General features: G+C 35.7%; 1 protein-coding gene across 1 annotated transcript in view; it reads right to left on the bottom strand.

Annotated features, from left to right (window-relative positions):
• The window catches only part of ATRNL1 (attractin like 1), an 829,354-nt gene that overhangs the window by 690,739 nt on the left and 112,236 nt on the right, over positions 1-26,379 (bottom strand). Inside the window, 1 exon segment of the mRNA XM_017543810.2 lies at positions 121-275. Within this exon segment, the coding sequence (XP_017399299.1) occupies positions 121-275 (155 nt within the window).

Below are 26,379 nucleotides of genomic sequence, written 5' to 3' on the forward strand. Positions count from 1 at the left end.
CTAGCACTGAATTTTTCTCTAAAATGACATATACACATGGTATCAATTGATGTATTTGCGAATATCTGCATGAAAAATTTCTGATATTTCCTACTTTGTATAATCCTAACATATACATACCTATGTCATATGCCAGGAAATCGGCAGAAAAACATTTTGCACCGTTACTCAAGGAAGTGTCATTATGGGTATTTCCTCCAAAAATAAGCATAGCTCCATTGATAAGAACAGCTGAATGAAGATATCTGGCAAACCCACTTTCTTTCAAAATAGTCCTACAGAATAAAATTTAAAAATGTATTACAAAGGATAAAATGACCTCCCTGATTTTATATATATTATATAAAGGGAATACTTTGCATATAGAGTTTTTCCTGTAATTATGGGAGGAAAACATGTTTTTAACGATTTATAAATGACCTCTAAACTTTAATATTAAAAAAATATATTTTGAGGCTCATAGCATCTTAAAATGCTGTGAGGAGACACAATATCAAAAAATTTTAATACTCATAATAATTTATATTATAAATTATTTTTTCATTTACAAAGGTAGGAAAAAAGCCATCTTAAAACTTGGGGCCCAAAACATCATTTTTAAATACCAAATAAGTAAAAAGTTAAATATAGGAGATTTACTCTAAACAATATTTGGTTAAAACTTTATAATTCATATGGACCCCATAATAAACTTTTAAGTTTTTATTTATGTATAACATGCATAAAACTGCACATATCAGAAGCCTAAAACTCAATGATTTTTCGAACATGAACACAACTAAGTAATCAGCACTCAAATAAAAAACTGTAAGAATATTACCACTATTCTAACAGCATAAATTTGCTGGTTTTGTTCCTTACCTAAGTAAAGTCTATAGATTGTACTCATTTATGAATAGGTACATTTTCTTGAGATATATATTTTTTGTGTAATCAAAAACTACAATTACAAAGCTTTTATGAAATATTAGAATTAATATAAATGTTCTTTGAAGTATAATTCTGAGAGAAACTTTTATAAATATATGCTCACAATTATAACTTATTTGAATGAATGGATATGTAGTAAAAGTACATGACAATATAAATAAATACTAAATAACTACTCTAAATAAATCTCTGATACAAACAAACAATTAGAAATCAGAGTTATTATATATATGAACATAGCTAATATGTATAGTATAGTTAGTATGGTATATGCAGTATCTCCAAAACCATGGATTATAATACCAATTAATTTCTAAAGAATATGAAGCTCGGCCGGGCACAGTGGGTCACACCTGTAATCCCAATACTTTGGGAGGCTGAGGCGGGCAGATCACAAGGTCAGGAGATTGAAACCATCCTGGCTAACACAGTGAAACCCCATCTCTACTAAAAACACAAAAAATTAGCCAGGCACGGTGGCATGCACCTGTAGTCCCATCTACTCAGGAGGCTGAGGTAGGAGAATCACTTGAACCTGGGAGAAGGAGGTTGCAGTGAGCCGAGATCACACCACTACACTCCAGCCTGGGCAACAGAGCGAGACCCCATCTCAAAAAGAAAAAAAAGGAATATGAAGCTCACTTCCAGAATGGTAACATGAGGAGTTCCACAAACACTCCCACTAGGAAAAGAACTATAATTGGTAAAAATTATAAAAAACAACCATCAAGGTCTCAGAAAATTTGACTAACAGCAACACCAAATAAAGCAACATTTACTAAAAAGAACAGCAATAGTCTATGGTAATAGATACATTACTTACCCCAGCCCCTCATCTCTGCCACACATGCACACACAACCAGTTCAGCATGATAGAAATTCTACCTCAGGCAAGTAAACCAAGAACATAAGGCTCCTTCATCCCTCAACTCCCACTCCAGGCCAGCAATATTTCACTAGGAGTGGCAGGATACCAGCACTTCTCATTCCCTCCAGCTCTGGGTTACAGAAGCTTTGTTCTGGGAAAGATCATGAGAGGTCTGGGTGCTCTTCTACCCAGCTGCCATTCATAGGGTTAGCTATACACCAAGTCCAGCAGGCTAAAAACACTGGACCCAAAAGTCCTCATCCCACCTCACTCATAAGACAGAGTATTCCATGCCAGAAAAGCCAAGCTGAGAAGACTCCAGAGGCTACTATCCCCATGTAGTGCTCTGTACATAAAGTAGTGGTGTCACTCTAAGAGGAACAGGCCACTAAGCCCACCCAACTACAACTCCAAAAAATAGCACAGAAGTTTTGCTCCAGGAGGAGAGGTAGGCTAAGTAAAAAGCCCCAACTTGGTGCAGTGGCTCACGCCTGTAATCCCAGCACTCTGGGAGGCCAAGGCAGGCAAATCACAAGGTCAGGAGTTTGATAACAGCTTGGCCAACATGGTGAAACCCCACCTCTACTAAAAATACAAAAAAATTAGCTGGGTGCAGTGGTAGACACCTGTAATCCCAACTGCTAGGGAGGCTGAGGCAGGAGGATAGCTTGAACCTGGGAGGCAGAGGGTGCAGTGGGCCAGGATTGCACCACTGTATTCCGGCCTGGGCGACAGAGCAAGACTCTATCTCAGAAAACAAAAACAAAAACAAAAAGATTGGGAAAAAAAATGAAGGCAATAGCAAGCAGAACAAATAAAATAATGATTAGAACAGAAAATAACAAAATAGAGAAAACTAGAGAAAATCAAAACCAAAACTTTTTCTTTGAAAAGATCAATAAAATTGGCAAACCCTTATCTAGACTGAAATATAAAAAAGAGAAAGAAAACTCAAATTACTAAAATTTAAAAAGATGAAACGTAACTACCAATATGAAGAGAAATAAAAGATTTATAATGCAATATTATAAACAACTACAAGCCTTTCTAAAAGATACGAAATGAAAAAACTTGTAGAAAGACACAAATTATCAGAATTGATACAAGTGAAATAGAAAATGTAATAAACCTATAAAATAAGGAGTTTGGGCTGGGCACAGTGGTTCATGCCTGCATCTCGGCACTTTGGGAGGCTTAGAAAGGCAGATCAATTGATGCCACAAATTCAAGACTAGCCAGGTCAACATGGTGAAACCCTGTCTCTACTAAAAATAGAAAAATTATCTGGGTGTGGTGACATGCTGTAACCCCAGCTACTTGGGAGGCTGAGGCACAAAAACCACTTGAACCTGAGAGGCAGAGGTTGCAGTGACCCAAGATCACACCACTGCACTCTACTCTGGGCCACAGAGCAAGATACTAAGAAAAAAAAAAAAAAGTTCAAATTTGGAATTTTTAAACTTTCCACAAATAAAAGTGAGAAACTTTCCACTTCCATAAAGAAATGGCTTCACTGATTCATTCTATCTAATATTTTTAAAAGAATAAAAATTCTTCACAAAATCTTCAGAAATATAAAATAGAAGAGGATACTTTTCAACTCATTCTATGAAGCTGATACTACCCTGATAACAAAATCGGACAAAGATATCACATATAAAATACTACAGACTAATATCTCGTATGAATATAAAACAAAAAATCCTTAATAAAACACTGGCAAACTGAAGCCAGCAATATAAAAAAATATATACACCATAAGCAAGTGGCATTTACCACAGGAATGCATGGTTGGTTTAACATGTGACAATCAGTGAATGTATTAATATAATAAAGGACAAAAACAAAATGATTATCTCTATAGATGCAGAAAAAGGTTTTGAAAAAACCAAAACATTTTTATGATAAAAACCCTCAATTATATCAGGATAGAAGAAAAATTTCTCAATTTGATAAAGGTTAAATATTGCCCTATCCCAAAAGATACATCCACATTCTAATATCCAGAAAGAATGAATGTTACCTAGTTTCTTATGTGTCTTTCTAGATAAAATTAACTTAAGGATATTGAATACATCTTCCTGAATTATTGACAGGTTTCCTCATAAAAGACACTGAAAAGGGGAGGAAGTAACGTGATCACGAAGGCAGAGGCTGGAGTGCTAGAGCCACCAGAAAATAGGAGTGACATGTAAAGAAATCTCCTCCAGCAAATTTGGAGAGGACATGGCCCTGCTGACATTTTGATTTCAAATATCTGGTCTCCAGACCTGTGAGAGAGTACATTTCTGTTGTTTTAAGTCACTCAGTTTATGGTAGTTTATTATGGCGGCCATAATAAATTAAGACAAATGACATCTATGAAAAAACTATAGCTTACATCATATTTTATGATGAAAAGTTAAATGCTTTCCCCCTAAAATTAGGAATAAGTCAAGAACGTCTGTTCTTACCACTTCCATTCAACACTATACTAGAAGTTATAGCTAGGGAAACAAGCAAGAAAATGAATGAAAAGGCATCCAGGTTAAAGGGAAAAAAGTAAAACTATTGCTATTTGCAGATGACATGATCTTGAATATAGAAATTCTAATGAATTCCCTAAAAAATTATTAGAACTAATAAATGAGTTCTGCAAGTTTGGGGAGTAAAATAACAATATACAAAAATCAATTTTATTTTTATACACTAGCAATAAAAAATCCTGAGATTAGGCCGGACACAATGGCTCAAATCTGTAATCCCAACACTTTGGGAGGCCAAGATGGGTGGACCACTAGACCCCAGGAGTTCAAGATCTGCCTGGGCAACATGGTGAAACCCCATCTCTACCAAAAATACAAAAATTAGCCAGCATGTGGCATGTACCTGTAGCCCCAGCTATTCAGGAGGCTGAAATGAGAGGCTTGCTTGAGCCCAGGAGATTAAGGCTGAAGTCAGCCATGAACATTCCATTGCATTCCAGCCTGAATGACAGAGCAAGACCCTGTCTCAAGAAAAGAAGGAGGAGGAGGAGGAGGAGGAGGAGGAGGAAGAGGAGGAGGAGGAGGAGGAGGAGGAGGGGTAGAAAGAAGAAGCAGCAGAAAGAAAAAATCATGAGATTAAAAAAAGTTTAATGCAATGTAAAATACTATCAAAAATAAAATATTTATGAATAAATTTAACAAAATGAGTTCAACATTTATACTCTAGAAACTAGGAAACACTAGGAAAAAATTATAATTAACAAAGGCCTAGATAAACAGAAGGATATCCTATGTTCATAGACTGAAAAACAGCATTATTAAGATGGCTATATTTCCCAAATTGATCTACAGATTCATCTCACTTCGTGTCATAATCCTAGCTGGATTTTTTTCCCCAAAATGAACAAACTTATCCTAAAATTCATGTTAAAATTCAAGGAATCAGAATGGCCAACTCAGCAGAGGAAAGAATATTCTTTCAACAAATAATGCTATAACAACTGGACATCAACATGCAAAAGAAAGAAGTTGGACCCCTTCCTCACACATACTCAAAAATAAACTCAAAATGGATCATAAGCCTAAATTTAACAAGTACAAGCATAAAACTCTTAGAAGAAAATATAGAAGTAAAATTTCCTGGCCTGGATTAGGCAATGAATTCTTAAATATGACGCCAAAACCAAAAGTGAAAAAAGCATAAGCGTAAGTGACAACTGATATAATAGATAAACTTGACTGTTAAAAACTAAAACTTTTAAGGTTCAAAGGACACCATCAAGAAAATGAAAAACAACACACAGAGTGGGAGAAAATATTTTCAAATCATATCTGACAAGGGATTTGTATATAGAATATATGAAGAACTCTTACAACCTAGTAATAAGCCACAAAAAAATCTAATTAAATCATGAGCAAATGATCCATATAGATATCTCCAAAGGGGCAAATGGCCAATAAACATATAATATATGCTCAATCAGATTAGCCATTAGAGAAATGCAAATCAAAACTACACTGAGATACCAGTTCACACCCATTGAAGTAGCTGAAGTCAAAATTAAGGGAAATAACAAGAATGTATAGATATTTAAACCCTCATACGCTGTTGGTAGAAATGTAAAATGATGTAATTGCTTTGGAAAAGAGTCTGGCAATTCTTCAAGAGTTTAAAGATAAAGTAATAATCTGAGCCAGAAAATCCACCCCAGGCATATATCCCCAAAAATAAAAACATACCTCTGCTCTACAATTTGTACAGAAATCATAATAGATGCATTTATTAACAATAGCTAAAAACTAAAAACAACCAGAATTTCCATGAATTTGAAATAAATAGATAAAATATGGTATAGTCACAGAATGTAATTTTTTATAACAATGAGGAAATAAGCACTGATACCTGTTATGAAATGGATAAACATTGAAAACATATTTTCATTTATGATGAATAGAGACAATCTGGCTTCCTCTCTTCCTGTTTGAATACACTTTATTTATTTCTCTTGCCTGATTGCGCTGGCTAGAACTTCCAATACTATACTGAACAGGAGTGGTGAGAGGGGGCATCCTTGTCTTGTGCCAGATTTCAAAGGGAATGCTTCCAGTTTTTGCTCATTCAGTATGATATTGGTTGTGCGTTTGTCGTAAATAGCTTTTATTATTTTGTGATACATATCATCGATGCCTAGTTTATCACAGGTTTTTAGCATCAAGGGTTGTTGAATTTTGTTGAAGGCCTTTTCTGCATCCATTGAGACAATCATGTGGTCTTTGGTTTTGGTTCTGTTTATGTGATGGATTACATTTATAGACTTGCATACGTTGAACCAGCCTTGCATCCCTGGGATGAAGCCTACTTTATCATGATGAATAAGCTTTTTGATTTGCTTTTGCATTCTGTTTGCCAGTATTTTATTGAAGATTTTTGCATCAATGTTCATCATGAATATTGGCCTGAACATTTCTTTTCTAGGAATACAACTAACAAAGGATGTAAAGGACCCCTTCAGGGAGAACTACAAATCACTGTTCAATGAAATAAGAGAGGACACAAACAGATGGCAAAACATCCCATGCTCATGGTTGGGAAGAATCCATATCGTGAAAATGGCCATACAGCCCAAAATAATTTATAGATTCAATGCTATCCCCATTAGGCTACCAATGACCTTCTTCACAGAATAGAAAAAACTACTTCAAACTTCATATGGAACCAAAAGAGAGCCCACATAGCCTAAACAATCCTAAGCAAAAAGAACAAAGCTGGAGGCATCATGCTGCCTGACTTCAAACTATACTACAAGGCCACAGTAATCAAAACAGCATGGTACTGGTACCAAAACAGAAACATAGACCAATGGAACAGAACAGAGGCCTCAGAAGCAACACTACACATCTACAATTATCTGATATTTGACAAACCTGACAAAAACAAGCAATGGGGAAAGGATTTCCTGTTTAATAAATGGTTTTGGGAAAACTGGCTAGCAATGGACCCATTCCTGACACCTTACACTAAAATTAACTCCAGATGGATTAAAGATCTAAACATAAGACCTAACACCATAAAAACCCTAGAAGAAAACCTAGGCAAAACCATTCAGGACATAGGCATAGGCAAGGACTTCGTGGCTAAAACACCAAAAGCAATGGCAACAAAAGCCAAAATAGACAAATGGGATCTAATTAAACTCCAGAGCTCCTGTACAGCAAAGGAAACAATCATTAGAGTGAATCAACAACCAACAGAATGGAAAAAATTTTTGCAATCTACCCATCTGACAAAGGGCTAATATCCAGAATCTACAAAAAACTAAAACAGATTTACAAGAAAAAAACAAACAAGGCTATTCAAAAGTGAGCAAAGGATATGAACAGATGCTTTACAAAAGAAGACATCTATGAGGGCAACAAACATATGAAAAAATGCTCATCATCACTGCTCATTAGAGAAATGCAAATCAAAACCGCACTGAGATACCATCTCACACCAGTTAGAATGGCAATCATTAAAAAATCTGGAGACAACAGATGCTGGAGAGGATGTGGAGAAATAGGAACACTTTTACACTGTTGGTGGGAGTGTAAATTAGTTCAACCATTGTGGAAGACAGTGTGACAATTCCTCAAGGACCTAGAAATAGAAATACCATTTGACCCAGCAATTCCATTACTGGTATATACCCAAAGAATTATAAATTGTTCTATTATAAAGACACATGCACATGTATGTTCACTGTGGCACTCTTTACAATAATAAAGACCTGAAACCAACCCAAATATTCATCATCAATAGACTGGATAAACAAAATGTGGCACATATACACCATGGAATACTACACAGCCATAAAAAATGATGAGTTCATGTCTTTCATAGGGACATGGGTGAATCTGGAAACCATCATTCTCAGCAAACTGACAAAAGAATAGAAAACCAAACACCATATGTTATCGCTCATAGGTGGGTATTGAACAATTAGAACACGTGGACACACAGAGGGGAGCATCACACACTGCGGTCAGTGGGGGGGTGTGTTAGGGAGGGACAGCTGGGGTGGGGAGAGTGGGGAGGGATAATGAGGGGAGAAATACCAGATATAGGTGATGGGGAGAGGAAGGCAGCAAACCACCTTGCCATGTATGTACCTATGCAACAATCCTGCATGATCTGCACATGCATCCCAGAACCTAAATTACAATTTAAAAAAAAAGATCCATCCTTAACCAGTTGTGTTAAAAACTAAATGTGTGGAAGGCAATATAGAAAACACTAAGGTAAGGAAGTATCATCTAAGCAAGACACAAAGCAAAACCCATAAAATATTGACAACTTCTGCTATATTAAAATTAATGTTTTGTTTATCAAACATCATACAAAGAGTAGAAAGATGATCCACAATGTGTGCAAAATATAAAACTAACAGAAAATTAATATCAAAAAAGTGTACACAAACAACTACAAAATGGGTGAATTTCAAAGAGTAACTGATCAGCCAATAAACATGAAAAGATATACTATCTCATTAATAATTATGGAAATGCAAATTAAGACCGAAATAGGACACCATTTCATACTGACCATATTGGCAAAAAATATTTAAAAATGAAAAACATCAAATCTTAACAAGATTGTTGAGAAATGGGAACTCTAATTCACCACTGGTAGAAGTGCAAATTAGTAAGATGAGGTCGGAATATAGTTGGGTAAGATAGAGTATGACACTCCCCATGACCAAGCATTTATAGTATTAAGTAAATAGCTTAGACAAACTTGTCCTGAAACATTAGAAGCCTAAACAAGAACATTTATGCTACAATTGCTCATAATAACAAAAACTGAGGACAATTCAAATATGCATCCACAGTAGGGCAGAAAATATAAAGGGATCTGTGTTCGCACATTAAGGGTCACTCATATGGAACAATTCTGCCAAGGATCCTACTGCACTTCCCTAACTCATTCACTCTTTCTCCTTCCAAAATATTCATTTCCTACTTCTCTTTTCAAACCTAAGCTTCCACTATACCCCATTCTTACCCTCAACTGATGATTCTACTCCCTACTTCACTGAGAAAATAAAAAGAATCAAAATTTTCAAGAGTTCACCCCACCTCAACTTATTTACCTGTATTTGTATTCACATAACCTGACTTCATATCTGTTCCTATGAATAAAGTGCCCATGCTCTTCCTAGGTAAGGTTTACCTCTCTCCTTGTTCACTAGATCCCATTGATACTACTTTTCTTTGCTTTGCTTTGCTTTGCTTTGCTTTGCTTTTTTTCTGAGATGGAGTCTCATTCTTGTTGCACCAGAGTGCAGTGGCATGATCTCGGCTCACTACAACCTCTGCCTCCCAGGTTCAAGCGATTCTCTTGACTCAGCCTCCTGAGTAGCTGGGATTACAGGTGCCCACCATCACACCAGGCTAATTTTTGTATTTTTTTTTTTTTAGTACAGATGGGGTTTCACCATCTTGGCCAGGCTGGTCTTGAACTCCTGACCTCTCGTGATCCACCACCTCAGTCTCCCAAAGTGCTGAGATTACAGGTGTGAGCCACCACATCCTGCCACTTGTTTTCTTAAGCACATCCCTCTAGCAAATTATTCCCTTCCTTTTTTGCATCATTTTTTACATCTTCTTGATCTTTCCTGTCAAGCTACAGACATAATTATTTCAAACTTAAAAAAAAGTCTATTGTCCCACATCCCTTAGCACTTGTTACCCTGTTTCTATCCTTTCCTTATAACTCCTCAAAAAAGTTGCTAGTACTTATTCTGTAATTCCTCTTCTCCTATCTTTATTTGACACATGCTAAACAAGACTTCACTCCACCACCTCACTGAAACTTCTCTTATCAAGTTCAGCAGAAAGCACCAGTTTGCCAGATTCCATAAACATTACTCAATCCTCATATTAGTTTGCCAATCGGCAGCTTCTGACAAATTATCTCTCCTTTGAAAATATGCTCTTAGCTTCTAGAACACCACATTCTCCGGGTTTTCCTTCTAACTCATTAACTGCTAATTCTCAGTCCCCTTTTCTCATTGCTTCTCCTCATCTCTTTGACCAGAAAATTAGAGTGTCCAGATCCTGAAATTCCTATATCCAGCCACCTATTTAACATATCCATAGGGTGTATAATACCTATCTCAAATTAAACGTGTCCAAAACCAAGTTTCCATTCTTCCTGACACCAAACCTACGTATCCCACAAAATTTATCATCCCAGCTAATGCCAACTCCAAGCCTTCAGGTTTTCAAGCCAAATGCTGGCTTCATTTTTCACAGCTCTCTTTCTCTCTCGCTCGCTCTCATCCACTCTATATCCAGTCCTCTAGTTTTTTTCAATTCCTGTTGGTTCTACCTTGAAAATATATCCAGAATCCAACCAGTTCTCACTACCTTCACATTATGGTTCCAGATACCATCATCTCTTTCTTAGATCATTAATAAGGCCTCCTAAATGATATTCCTGTTTCTGTTATTGCATCATAATTACAACACCGCTCCTGTAAAAATCTAAGTCAGAGCATATCACGTATCTGTTCAAAATTCTCAAAGTCTACCCATACCAAAGTAAAAGCTTTATAATGTTTTCTAAAGCCCTACATGATTGGGTTTCCAGTTATTTCTCTAAGGGAAGATAATTTCCATACCTCTCCAAGACACTCAACTACACTAGCCCCTTTGCTGTTCCAAATGACAAGGATGTTCCCATCTCAAGGCTTTTGCACTAGCTGGACTGCCTCCTAGAACACTGTCCCCCAGATATTTGCATGGCTAGCTCCCTAATTGTCTTCAGGTTTTATTTAGCTGACTTACTGAGGTCTTCTCTGGCCACTGATTTTAAATGCAACAGTCTGAAACTCCCTATCCTCCTTCCATGCTTTCTTTTTTCATAGCATTTATTATCATTTAAAATACATTTTACTTATTTCCATATTTATTGTCTGCCTCTCTCCATTAAAATATATCTCCAGAGCATAAAGCTTACTTTTTAAAGATCTCTGAAGAAAGCATACAATGATAAACAATATATGCAAAATTTCAAAACAGAAAAACTAAATGAATGGTTTGCTTGCAAATACATACATGGAGGGTTAAAAAACATGCAAAGAAAAGCAAGGAAATAACACAATATTAAGAATATGAAGGAAGATAATATCAATCATAAAGAAACACATTAAAGCTTCTGGGTATTGTAATGTCCTCTTTCTTAGCCCAGGTGGGCAGGGAATTCATTTTATTATGGTTCTGAAACTATATATACATACTATCATATAGTCTTTTGTCCATATATAATATTTCCCAATTTATAAAAGAGAACTAGTAAAAAATAAGTACTACAAATTTTTTAATCAATTTGAAAAGCAAAGCTACAGAGATAAGTACTTATTTAAATTATCAGTATGGGATTTTAACCAGATATTCCAAAATTTCAAATCTCTTATGATGTTTTTAAAGGCAATAGTCTTTTTGCCTATATAAACATTTTATGTTCATTTTAATAAATCTCTGACATCTTACTTCACAAGTTTGTTTGTATGCTTGTGTGTGTATATTTCTATTATTTCCTACATAAATATATATAATTAAATTTTAAATTATCAATCTCCCTTACTGAGAACAACTTAGGATTATTCCCAAAATAGAGCTTAATAAAGAGTCAACAAAATTTTTATTGAAAAATTTCAGACATTCAGTAAGCAGAGAAAAAAAAATGCTGATGTTCATCAGTTTTTACTGAAATGGGTTTTAAATAATAACATAATTTATAAAATTAACCTCTGTTGCTTTCCAAAACCTCTGACAGGAAATTTTTTAGAGAAATCATAAAAACCTAATAATTTTATAACACAGTTTTCAATACTTTAATATAAAAACAACTCCTATTATATCAAACTGAAACCAGAATAAATCATTTCATGTAGACAGGTGTAGCCTCACTATAAAAATATTTTTAAGTATATGTAATTAGAAAGACATTTTAGAAGTGCACAATTAATTTGTACCACAGAAGCATTATCATTAGATTCACTACCTATCTTTTTAATATCTATAGAAATAGAAATGAAGTTGGCCAGGCATGCTGGCTCAGACCTGTAATTCCAGGACCTTGGAAGGCTGAGGTGGGTGGATCACCTGAGGTCAGGAGTTTGAGACCAGCCTGGCTAACATGGTGAAACCCCATCTCTACTAAAAATATAAAAACTTATCTGGGTGTGATGGCAGGCACCTGTAATCTTAGCTACTCGGGAGGCCAAAGCAAGAGAATTACTGGAACCTGGGAGGCAGAGGTTGCAGTGAGCAGAGATCGTGCCACTGCACTCCAGCCTGGACTACAAGAGCAAAACTCTATCTCAAAAGAAAAAAAAAAAAAAAGAAATATAATTGAAGGCTTTCTCACGTGAGAAAAAAATTTTTTTAGAAAGTTAATAATTAAGCTGAAAATTTAAATGTATTCCTTATGTGTTAAAATTTACTGTGTTTTTTCACAGGCTAAAGGAACACAAGAATTGAAGAAAAGACTTAAAAATAGGCCAAGAAAAGCTGAGGTCTCCACTATCAGAGAAAAATCTTCACATAGAAAAATAATGAAGACACAGGCTCCTATTATAAGTTGTACAAACATATGCAAAGAAAGTTATGAGATGCCTCATTTAACAAGGCTATAAAATCAAGATCACAATGATCCCAGTACTCAAAATCATTACAGTATATTTAAAGTCCCTGAGCAAAGATAGTATTAACCAGCAAAACATACCAAAAACATAAAAGAATCATTTTTGAGAAACAGGAACTCCTAAAAGTTCAAGATGTTTATTCTCTCTTACTTATTAAATGTAATAAAACCAGACACAACTAGTCCTGAAGGGATGGGATAGCAGAAATGACTGAACTTTTATTTTTATGTCTCACTCCTTTTCTAACACTGAAAATAAAAATGTATTTTGCTAACTTTACATAAAAAATGATGCTCTTTTGGTATGTCAAATTATCATAATCTTTTAGCATATAAGAATTTAAATCAAACACAGATTTATATTTTTAAATAAATTATTATTAAGTATAATATATATGCCAAAAAATCTTAAGTGTATAGTTCAGTGAATTATCACAAAGTGAACACATAATCACCTCAGAAGCTTTGCTGCTACTCATCCAAATCACTACACAATCATAGGCAATCCCTATTATAAATTCTAATACCATATTTCTGTTTTTCCTGGTGCTGAACTTTATACCAATAGAAGCATGTACTATGTATCCTTTTATATCTGGTTTATTTGATTTTCTGTTCCTGCATTAATTCACTTAGTATTATGACCTCCAAATGCATCCATGCTGCTGCAAAAGACAAGATTTCACTCTTCTTTATGACTGCATAATATTCCATGGCATGTTTGTACCACATTTTCTTTATCTAATCTACCATTGATAGGCACCTGGATTGATTCCATGTCTTTGCTACTGTGAATAGCACAGTAATGAACAAACAAGTGCATATGTCTCTTTGGTAGAATGATTTATTTTCCTTTGGGTGTATACCCAATAATGGGATTGTTGGGTCAAATGGTAGCTCAGTTTTGTTGTTGTTGTTTGGGTGGGGGTTGTTATTGCTTTTGTTTTTGTTTTGAGACAGAGTCTCCCTCTGTTGCCCAGGCTGGAGTACAGTGGCATGATCTCGGCTCACTACAACCTCCACCCCCTGAATTCAATTGATTCTCCTGCCTCAGCCTTCTGAGTAGCTGGGATTACAGGCACCCGCCACCATGCCCAGCTAATTTTTGTTAGTATAAATGAGGTTTCACCATGTTGGCCAGGCTGGTCTTGAGAGCCTGACATTGTGATCACCCACCTCAGCCTCTCAAAAGTGCTGGGATTACAGGCATGAGCCACTGTGCCCAGACCAGTTTTAAGTTATTTAAGAAATCTCAACAAAAAAATTAAAAAAAAAAAAGGAAGAAAAGAAATCTCCAGACTGTTTTCCACAGGGGCTAAAATAATTTACGCTACCATCCACAGTGTCTAAGCATTACCCTTTCTCTGCAGTCTCACCAGAATCTGCTGATTTTTTACTTTTTAAAAATAGCCATTCTGACTGGTGTGAGATGATGTCTCACTGTGGTTTTCAATGATTAGTGATGTTGACCATGTTTTCACATTTGCTGGCCACTTGTATGTCTTCTTTTCAGAATTGTCTGTTCATGTTCTTTGCCCTTTTTTTAATGGGGTTATTTGTTTTTTGCCTGTGGACTTCGGTTCTCTATAGATTCTGGATATTAGGCTTCTGTCAGGTGCACAGTTTGAGAATATCATCTCTCATTCTGTAGGTTGTCTGTTTACTCTGCTGATAGTTTCTTTTGCTGTGCAGAGCGCTTTAGTTTATGTTCTACTTGTCAATTTTTGTTTTTGTTGCAATTGCTTTTGGGAACTTAGCCAAAAATTGTTTATCAAGGCCAATGTCAAGAAGAGTTATTTGCTTGGTTGTTTTCTAGGACTTATAGAGTTTGAGGTCTTACATTTCAATCTTTGATCCATTTTGAGTTGATTTTGTATATGTTGAAAGGTAAGGGTCCAGCTTCAATCTTTGGCATACGGCTAGCCAGTTATCCAGCATCATTTATTGAATAGGGAGTCCTTTCCTCATTGCTTCTTTTTTCAGCCTTAACAAAGATCAGATGGTTGTAAGTGTGTGGCTTTATGTTCAAGTTTTCTATTCAGTTCTATTGGTTTACATGTCCATTTTTCTACTAGTACCATGCTGTTTTGGTTACCGTAGCTTTATAGTACAGCTTGAAGTCAGGTAGTGCGATGCCTCCAGCTTTGTTAATTTTGTCTAGGATTGCTTTAGTTATTTGGGCTCCCTTTTGGTTATACATGAATTTTAGGATAGTTTTTTTCTAATTCTGTGAAGAATGACATTGGTAGTTTGATAGGAATACCACTGATTCCATAAATTGCTTTGGCCAGTATGGCCATTTTTACAATATTGATTCTTCCAGTCCATGAGATTTTTAGACATATAAATATAGTTCAATCTATCATTTTTATTTTATTAATACTACTACTCAAATTATATTTAAGAAATCTTTCTTTACTCATGAAGATATTTGCCTCTGTTATCTTCTAAAATATTCATTATTTTACCTCCATGTTTAGATCTAAAGTTGATCTGAAACAGATCTTTGTTTATGATGATGTGAGGTAGGGCTCAATATTTATTTTTTCCAATTGTACATCCAATTGGTCCAGAACAATTAATTTTAAAAACTGCTCTGTAATTCCAATTTTGTCATAGATTAAGTGTCCATTAATGTACAGGTCTGCATGTTGAATTCCTATTTGCTGCGTTAGTGTATTTCTCTATCTTTGTAACAACACTTAATTACTATTTAAAAATTTTTTTTTAAATATATTTTATTGCATTTTAGGTTTTGGGGTACATGTGAAGAACATGCAAGATTGTTGCATAGGTACATACGTGGCAATGCTGCTTTCCTCCCCATCACCTATATCTGGCATTTCTCCCCATGTTATCCCTCCCCAACTCCCTACCCCCTGCTGTCCCTCCCCTAGTTCCCCCTGCCCCAGACCCTAGTGTGTGATGCTCCCCTCCCTGTGTCCATGTGTTCTCATTGTTCAACACCTGCTATGAGTGAGAACATGTGGTGTTTGATTTTCTGTTCTTGTGTCAGTTTGCTGAGAATGATGGTTTCCAGGTTCATCCATGTCCCTACAAAGGACACGAACTCATCATTTTTGATGGCTGCATAGTATTCCATGGTGTATATGTGTCACATTTTCCCTGTTCAGTCTATCATCGATGGGCATTCAGGTTGGTTCCAAGTCTTTCCTATTGTAAACAGTGCTGCAATGAACATTTGTGTGCATGTGTCCTTACAATAGAATGATTTATAATCCTTTGGATATATACCCAGTAATGGGATTGCTGGGTCAAATGGAATTTCTATTTCTAGGTCCCTGAGGTATCACCACATTGTCTTCCACAATGGTTGAACTAATTTACACTCCCACCAACACTTAATTATTGTACCTTCATAATTGATGAGATCTGATAGAGAAGTCCTCCAACTTTGTTGTTCTAAAATTTGGATAGAAAAGTTCTCCAGCTTTGTTCTTCTAAAATTTTTCTTTTGGAAATTGACATGGCAACTCTAAAATTTATACAAAAATGGCCCTTTACATTTTTGTATAAATTTTAGAATCACCATGTCACTTTCCAAAAGAGAAACACCTGCCAAATTTTTGTTTGGGACCACATTAAATCTACAGATGAATTTGGGCAGAATAGACATCTGCATAATATTGAGTTTTTCAAACAATTGTCATAATTTAGCCTGAGATATATTTAAATTTTATTTAATTTCTCACAATAAGATTTTATAGTTTTCTGTGTAAAGATCTTGCAGATTTATTCCTTAGGTTATTAATGTTCTGAGAGTAACATAAATTATATTACTTTTAAATTATCAGTTTTCAACTATACCTGGTATACAAAAATTACACTGGATTAATATTTTTATATTGAAGTTATCTGCAACAACTGATTACCCATATACATATGTATTATGCTATATTACTTTAACTGCCTTATTACACTGGCTGGAAATTCCAATACAATGTTGAATTAAAGTGGTGATAGTGAACACCCTTATCTAATTCCTGATCTTAGAGGGAAAGCTTTCTACATTTCACCATAGCATTGCAGTAATGTTTTCATGTATCTTTGTACATTTTACCACACAAATGATTTGCTTCTATTCCTACTTCACCAGAAGTTTTATCATAAATACATGTTAAATTTTATCTATACTTTTTTTCTGCATCTTTCAAGAAGATTATAGGTCATTACTTCTCTGTTTTCTTAATTATTCAGATTTTATAATTTTTAACTAAGCTTATATTCTTTGAACACAAATAATTGATTATTGTCTTTCTAATTGCTGAATTCATCTTCATGAAAAAGATAATACTAAAATTTTCCTTACCTGTAACATCTTTTCCATATTTTTAAATCAACGTTATGCTGCCCTCATCAATCTCAATGCAATTATTTCAGTTTCCAGAAAGGTTATGAAAAATTGACATTATTTATTTCTTAAATATTTGGGAAAATTCACCAGTAAGGTGATCAGCACCTGGAGACTTTGTTTTGTTTTGTTTTGTTTTGGTTTTGGTTTTATTTGTTCATTTGTAAGTATGCGTCTGTATTTTGAGGCAAGAGGGTTTCAATTAAAAATTCTAGTCATTTGACATAAGATTCTTTCACTGTTCATGTGTCAATTCTGGTAAGTTTTGTTTTTCTAGAAATTTGTCATTGTTCATCTACTTTTTCAAATTTACTGTCAAAGAGTTGCTTATCATATGCTCTTACTAACTTTTAATCTCTATATGATCTGTAATTATACCCCTTTTCATTCTTGGCATGAATTATTTGAGTATCATCTTTGTTTCTAAGTCTGGGTGGGGATTTATCTATTTTATTGCTTTTTACAAACAAGCAACTTTGTTGAGTTTTGTTGGCTTTTTGGATCATTTCTATCACATGTCCTATTTCATTAATTCATGCTGTTATCTCATGTTTCTTTCCTTTATCATATCTTTATTTTCTTTATCCTTTCATTGGGATTAGTGTGCTGTTCTTTCTCTAAACTCAAGGGGATTCTTACACTATTGCTTTTCAACCTTTTAGAAAATCATTTATAATAAATGCATTTAGAGCTATAAGAGTTCCACCCTAGCTGCATCACATGCATTTTGATGGGTCATCATTCAGTAAAAAATATTTTCCAATTTTAAGTATAAAAATTTTCAGTACAAATATTATATTAGGATTTTTCTTATTATTTTTACGTAATCACCAAAAAGTTACCTTTGTGTTTATTTCACTGTGGTCGATTAATTTGTATTATTTCAATCCTTTTAAATTTGTTAAGATTTGCATAAAATCTAGAATATAATAAATTCTGGCAAAGTTCCTTTGTTCTTGGAAACAATGTATATGCTTCAGTTATAAGGTACTATATTCTCAAATATCAAATATGACCAAATTGTTCATTGTGCTAATCAAATGTTCTATATCTTTGCTGTTTTTTGGTCTCCTGCTACTACCAGTTACCAAAAAAACTGGGTTTAAAAAAAATCTCACTATGTTTTGTCCTCTTTGGTTTGGTCAGTTTTACATTATTTCAACACTGTGTTATAAATTATATATATATATCAAGAACTGTTATATCTTCCTTTTACTTTCAGCTTTTCTAAATATTTTTACTTAAGATTTATCTTTTCTAAGCAGAAGACGGCTAAGTTTTGTTTTTATATCCAATCCAAAAATTCTTGGCTTTTAACTGGAATATTTAGTATCTCACATTTTGTGTAATTGGAATATTTGCATCCTTACATTTAGTGTAAGCATTGATGTATTTGAAGCTAAATAAATCAACTTGGAGTTAGCTACACACTATTTCCTTTCTACATGTCAGACCTGTTCTGTCTTTTTCCCTTATTTTCTTACTTTCCTCCAAACTCATTTATTACTCTGTTTTCCTCTTTACTATTTGATATACAGTGTTCTATAATCTAAGTTATCAACTTATTACAATACAAATCTTTAATTATTAATGTGTAATATTAATTAATTTTTATCAATTCTCATTTCAAAAACTTCAATGCATTTCTTTTTTTTTTTGAGACAGAGTCTCTGTTGCCCAGGCTGGAGTGCAGTGATGTAATCTTAGCTCACTGCAACCTCTGTCTTCCAGGTTCAAGTAATTCTCATGCCTCAGGCTCCCAAGTAGCTGGGACTACTAGTGCATGCCACCATGCCTAATTATTTATACTTTTAGTAGAGATGGAGTTTCTGCATGTTGGCCAGGCTGGTATCTAATTTCTGACCTCAAGTGATCTACCCACCTCAGACTTCCAAAGTGCTAGCATTACAGGCATGAGCCACTAAGGCTGGCCAACTTTCGTACATTTTAACACTGATTTACCCCTTTTCCTGACTTACGTGCTATTAAGGCCATGCATTTAAATTTTGTGTATATGCAAGCCACTATTATCCCTCCCCACCGTCTGCTGTCCCTCCCCTAGCCCCCTGTCTATGGACTGCAGTGTGTGATGCTCCCCTCCCTGTGTCCACGTGTACTAACTGTTCAACACCCATCTATGAGTGATAACATGCAGTGTTTGGTTTTCTGTTCTTGTGTCACTTTGCTGAGAATGATGATCTATGTTTTCAATTTTGAAAACATGTATTCTGGATTCAATTTCCTCAGTTAAAATACACTGTGGAATACTATGCAGCCATAAAAAAGATGAGTTCGTGTCCTTTGTAGGGACATGGATGAATCTGGAAACCATCATTCTCAGCAAACTGACACAAGAACAGAAAATCAAACACCACTTGTTCTTACTCATAGCAGGTGTTGAACAATGAGAACACATGGACACAGCAAGGGAAGCATCACACACTCGGGTCTATTGGGGGTAATAGGCGAGGGACAGCAGGGGGTAGAGAGGTTGGGGAGGGATAATTTGGGGAAAAATGCCAGTTATAGGTGACAGGGGGATGGAGGCAGAAAACCACATTGCCATGTATGTACCTATGCAACAATCCTGCACATTCTGCACATGTACCCCAGAACCTAAAGTGCAATAAAATATATAATCAGTTGTCAAATCTTCATGATGCTCCTTTAAAGGGAATATGTCCTTTTTACTCTATGTGCTTTGAAATTTTTCTCTTCATGTTTTGGTTTTCAGCAGTTTTACTATAAAATTTCTGAGTTTCTTTGTATTTATGCCCCTTGGTGCTCATAGAACTTCTTTAATCTGTGGCTTAATGTCTTTGTTACTTTTGAAAAATTCTTATTCATTATCACTTCAAATAATGTTCTACATTAGTCTTCACTCCTCTCTTTTTAGGATTCCAGTTACACATGTGGTTTAGACAGTTTCCACATTCTCCTTGTATTTTTTCCTCTTTTAGTTATCATTTTGTCTTTCTTCACTTCAGTCTGGATATTTCCTTCTGATCTCTCTTCCATTTTATTATTTACTCCTTCAGCTGTGTCTAATATGCTGTTAATTCCATCCAAGAAATTCTTAATTTACTCAATGTAATTTTCAGTTCTAGAATTTCCACTTGATTCATTGGTATAAGTATCCAGTCCTGTGCTAATATTATCTACCTTAAACTTTAAATCCTTAAATATATAATAATTATTTTAAAGTTCATGCCTAAAAAACTCCATTTTCCTATATGTATGTCTCTGGATGTTGTTTTTTTCATATCTTACCTTATTCTAAGTCTTTTTTTTTTAGTTTGTCCCAGATATTGTATATAATATATAGAAGAAATACTTTAAGGCTCTGTATGATATTATCTCCCTCAATAAACTATTTACTTTTCATTTTGCCAGCTAACTACATTATGAGAATTTCACAATAATCTAATAAAAGACTGTGATGATTCAAAGGTGGGCTAATTATCACAAGTAGGGCTTAGAACATCAGGGGCCAGACTAAACCCTTAAGTATGTACCAAGGCTCCTGTTCCTTGGCACATGTGGAAACCTAATTTTATTCTTCCATAATGACTGACAAAAGGACTGCTCAGTGTCACAGGGAGTTTCCAGGATTTCTAACTGTCTCAAGGTTAAAACTGTACAAAATGCCAGTCTCATATCCTTTGACATTGTATCTCTCCTAAATCTTTGACAAATTCTCATGGTGTTGATAGTTCTCTCATGCTTTAAGCAAATAAAATTCTTAATTTTTCTCAGGGGAAGTAATAGTCCAAAAGAATTCATTTCACCACTGAAAAAGAATAAGTCTTAAAAACACATTTCCTGGGCGCGGTGGCTCACGCCTTTAATCCCAGCACTTTGGGAGGCCGAGGCGGGTGGATCATGAGGTCAAGAGATCGAGACCATCCTGGTCAACATGGTGAAACCCCGTCTCTACTAAAAATACAAAAATTCAGCTGGGCATGGTGGCGTGTGCCTGTAATCCCAGCTACTCAGGAGGCTGAGGCAGGAGAATTGTCTGAACCCAGGAGGCGGAGGTTGCCGTGAGCCGAGATCGCGCCATTGCACTCCAGCCTGGATAACAAGAGCGAAACTCCGTCTCAAAAAAAAAAACAAAAAAAAACCACACATTTCCTAGTATCTGAACAAAGTGCCCTATCTATGTAACCATATCTACTAAAAACTGAAACTAGTTCTGAGATGGTAAAAAGTAAGTATCAGTCTATACAGTAGATACATAATGGTGATACATAATGGACATATAATGGTGACATCACATACAATATAATCCAGGGGTTCTCAACCTCAACACCCTGTTAGGAACCAGGCTGCAGAGCAGGAGGTGAGTAGCAGGCAAACGAACACAGCTTCATCTGTCTTTACAACCATCCCCCATCACTCACATTACTGCTTGAGCTCCGCCTCCTGTCAGATCAGCAGAGACATTAGATTATCATCGGAGTACAAACCCTATTGTAAACTGCACATGTGAGGGATGTAGGCTGCATGCCCCTATGAGAATCTAATGCTTGATGATCAGAGGTGGAGCTGAGGTGGTGATGCTAGGGCTGGGGTGGCTTCAAATACAGATTAATGTTAGCAGAAAGGTTCGACTGCACAGGGACCATAATAAATCGCTTGCTTGCAGAGTCATATCAAAACCCTATCAGTGAGTGAGTGGCAAGCAGCAATTAAGCTGCATCTAGTAGCAGGCTTTAGAGTAGCAAGTGAGTTGATGTACTTCAGTTGTACAGTTGCATTTGGTAGTATGCTGGAAGGCAGAATCTGACACTTATTTTCATTTGTGTGTGCACTGCCTCCCCCATTATTTTATTTACCATTTCTGTCCGCGCCTCTTTCTCACACTGTGCACTTGTCTCAGTCACACTTTAGTAACTCCACAAACTAACCCTAGCCAAATTGAGTAAAAAACAAACATCACTGGAGAGCTTCTTTGAAAGCGGGGAAATAATGAGACAGCAGAAGACTCTTAGACTGCCAACAAAAAGAAAGCTGCATTTAAAAGAAAATATTGAGAGTCCTACTTAAATTACGAGTTCATTATAACAGGTGATTCACATTCTCCAAGTCCACTTTGTATAATATGTGGCAACCAGCTATCCAATGAAGCCATGAAACCTTCAAAACTGCTTCACCATAAGGAGACCAAGCACCCTGCATTAAAAAACAAGCCTCTGGAGTTCTTCAAAAGAAAAAAAAGTGAACACAAAGAACTGAACCAATTATTGAAAGCCACCACTTCATCAAATGTGTCTGTACTGAGAGCATCCTTCTTAGTAGCTAACCACATTGCTAAAGCTCAGAAGCCCTTTACTATTGATGAAGAGTTGATCCTGCCTGCTGCTAAAGACATTTGCAGTCTTTTAGGAGAGGCTGCAGTTCAAAAGGTGACACATGGTCCTCTTTCAGCTAGTACCATAACTAGATGAACTAATGAAATAGCAGACGATACTGAGGCACAATTGTTAGAGATAATTAATGAGTCACCTTGGTAAGCAATCCAGGTTGATAAGTCAATCCATGTTGACAATAAGGCAACAATGATTGTTTTTGTGCAATATATTTTTCAGAGGATGTGCATGAGGATATGCTATATGCATGTTTTTTCTCTTTCTCTCTCTCTTTTTGAGATAGGATCTCACTCTGTTACCCAGGCTGGAGGATACTGGCCTGACCACTGTCCACTTGGCTCACCACAGCCTCCGCCTCTCAGGTTCAAGTGATCCTTTCATCTCAGTCCCTTAAGTAGCTGAGACTACAGGCATGTGCCATTATGCCTAACTTTTGTATTTTTAGTAGAGACGGGGTTTCATCATGTTGGCCAGGCTGGTCTCAAACTCCTAAGCTCAAGCAATCCACCTGCTTCAGCCTCCCAAAGTGCTAGGATCACGGGCATGAGCCACCACTCCCGGACTATTACGTGCACTTTTGTTGACAACCAACATAACAGCTGCAGACGTATTCAAATCTCTGGATGATTACACATCAGAAAAACTGAATTGGTCATTTTATGTCAATATATGCATGAATGGAGTGGCTTCTGTGACTAGACAGCTTTCTGGTTTCACTGCTTGGGTCAAAGAGGTTGCTTCTGAATGTGAGCCTACTCACTGTGTCATCAATAGAGAAATGCTGGCTAGACAAAAAATGTCACCTGAACTTAACAATGTTTCCCAAGATGTGATGAAAATTATCAACCATATTAAAGTACATGCCCTACTTCACATCTGTTCACACCGCTCTGTGAGGAGATGGGTGTAGAGCACACACGTCTTCTCTTATACACAGAAGTGAGATGGCTTTTTAAAGGTGGGTCACTGAGTTTTTGACTTATGAAGGCTACTACAGAGATTTCTGTTAGAAAAACAGCCACCACTGGCAGCACATTTCAGTGACACAGAATGGGTCACCAAACTTGCTTACTTGTGTGACATATTCAACCTGCTCAAGAAACTCATTTTGTCACTTCAGGAGAGAACAACAACGGCGTTCAAGTTGGTAGGTAAAGAGGCTGCATTCAAAGCCAAAATGGAATTATGCGGGTGACAAGTAAACACTGGGATTTCTGACATATTTCAAACATTACAAGAGATTTTGAAAGAGACTGAGCTAGTGCCTTCTTTCTCCCAGCTGGTGCATGAACACCTATCACAGATTACAAAAGAATTTCAGCATTACTTCCCAACTACAAAAGACTCCCAAACTGGGAAGGAATTGAATCCACAACCCATTTGTGAATAAGCCAGGTGAATCGACTCTGTCCATGCTAGAAGAGGATCAACTGTATGAGATCTCAAATGACAGTAGCCTTAAAAGTATGTTTGGGACAACTTCAAATTGATATACATTGTGGATTAAAGTCAAGACAGAATGTCCTGAGATTGCCACAAAAGCACCAAAAAGCCTGCTTCTATTTCCAACATTCTGTCTTTGTGAAGCAGAGTTTTCTGCAGCGACAGCAAGCAAAAAGAGACTATGGAGTAGACTGAACATAAGCAACATACTTCGGGTGTCACTGTCTCCCATCACCCCCCGCAATGGGACCATCTAGTTGCAGGAAAACAAGCCCAGGGTTCCCATTTATTCTATATTATGGTGCGTTGTACAATTATATCATTAGATAGTACACTGTAATCATAATAGAAATAGAGTACACAATAAATCTAATGCACTTGAATCATTCCAAAACCATCTCCCCTCCCTGAGTCTATAGAAAATTGTCTCCACAAAACCAGTCCCTGGTGCCAAAAAGGTTGGAGACCACTGATATAATCCATATATAATAGCAACTTCACAAATAAGCTAAAAAAGAGCATCAAAACTTTAAGAATACTACAAACCTAAAGGATAATGAAAAAATCAATTAGGGCTCACTGGTAACTTTGTGTGTTTAAGAAATTTAAGACCCCTTAAAATATTAAAGCAGCACACATCTACAACATATTTGTAATGAGGTGTTTAAAATAATTTACAAATTTATTTTAGTAAATTGTTTTACAATATAACTATCCAGTGCCATTTGTGCACATACTAAAATTGTCAGGACTGATAATTACATTAATCTAGGCAAAACTTTCACTATATAAAGTTTTCAGGTAGAAAAGCATGTAAAATTTGCTAAAATTTCATTCAAGTCGTGAGCAACAATTAAATCTCTCATTTTGACTTTACACAAATAATATCCAATTCTGCTTTCTTATCCATTCACTTTTATTAAGATTTTCTTACCTGAGTATTGCTATACCCATTATTATTACTGTGAACTATACCGCTTCCCAAATACAGAAGTTATTTTTCCCTTTCGGTATGATACGGTATTTGAAATACGTTTTTAGGGCCAGGCATGGTGGCTCACACCTATAATCCCAGCACTTTGGGAGGCCGAGGTGGGTGGATCACCTGAGGTTAGGAGTTCAAGACCAGGCTGACCAACATGGTGAAACCGCATCTGTATTAAAAATACAAAAGTAGTCGAGTGTGGTGGTGCATGCCTGTAATCTCAGCTACTCGGCCACTTATATACAGGTGGCTCACACCTATAATACCAGCATTTTGGGAGGCCAAGGCAGGTGGATCACCTGAGTTCAGGAGTTCAAGACCAGCCTGACCAACATGTTGAAACTCTATCTGTACTAAAAATACAAAATTAGACAGCCGTGGTGGTGTGTGTCTGTAATCCCAGATACTCAGGAGGCTGAGGCAGGAGAATCACTTGAACCCAAGAAGCAGAGGTTGCAGTGAGCCAAGATTGCACCATTGCACTCCAGCCTGGGCAATAAGAGTGAAACGCTCTCTCAAATAAATAAATAAATGGTTTAATTAAACATATGTTTAAAATGTGAAACAGATTGATAGTACCTTAATCACTATACCACAATTCCACTTGCTAGCATAGCAAAATGTGAGAGAAAAATTTACAAATATTAAATTTAAGGAAATAAGATGTAATTTATGAGTTATACAAAATAAAATGAATATGTATAAAAATATAAAGAATAAAACTGCATTTTATTAGACTAAAGAAAAGAATTAACAAAATTATCAAAGAAAAAAGGTGTTATAATTCTATCTTTTAAAAAAAGTAGAAATTAGTATATATGTGGGACAGTGACAGGGGTAGAACACATCATAATTTGGTGGAAATCAAATCATGTGTATTTCCTTTGATCACATAAAGTAACTTCATGCTAGAAGTTTAAAAGAATGTATGCTGTCTTAAAAGAAAAACAAAAGTCATTTCCCAGATTTTACAAAGAAAAATTAATGCAACAAAAATTTCGTACAAAAAATTTTTTGTACAAAAACATTAGTACAACAAAAATTTTATTTTAAAACTTCTATACCCAGAAAATCAATAAATGAAAATTTAATAATATTTCAAACATAAAGAGAACATTATGGATTTTAATAGACAATTCACTAAATAGGAAATAATAGCAAATGAACACATAAAAAGACATTTATAATAGTAATCACAAAAATGCATATTAAAATACCATTCACACCCATCACCTTGGCAAAAGTAAAAATTCTC

This window comes from Cebus imitator, unplaced genomic scaffold, assembly GCF_001604975.1.
Source record: "Cebus imitator isolate Cc_AM_T3 unplaced genomic scaffold, Cebus_imitator-1.0 Scaffold161, whole genome shotgun sequence".
Lineage (NCBI taxonomy): Eukaryota > Metazoa > Chordata > Mammalia > Primates > Cebidae > Cebus > Cebus imitator.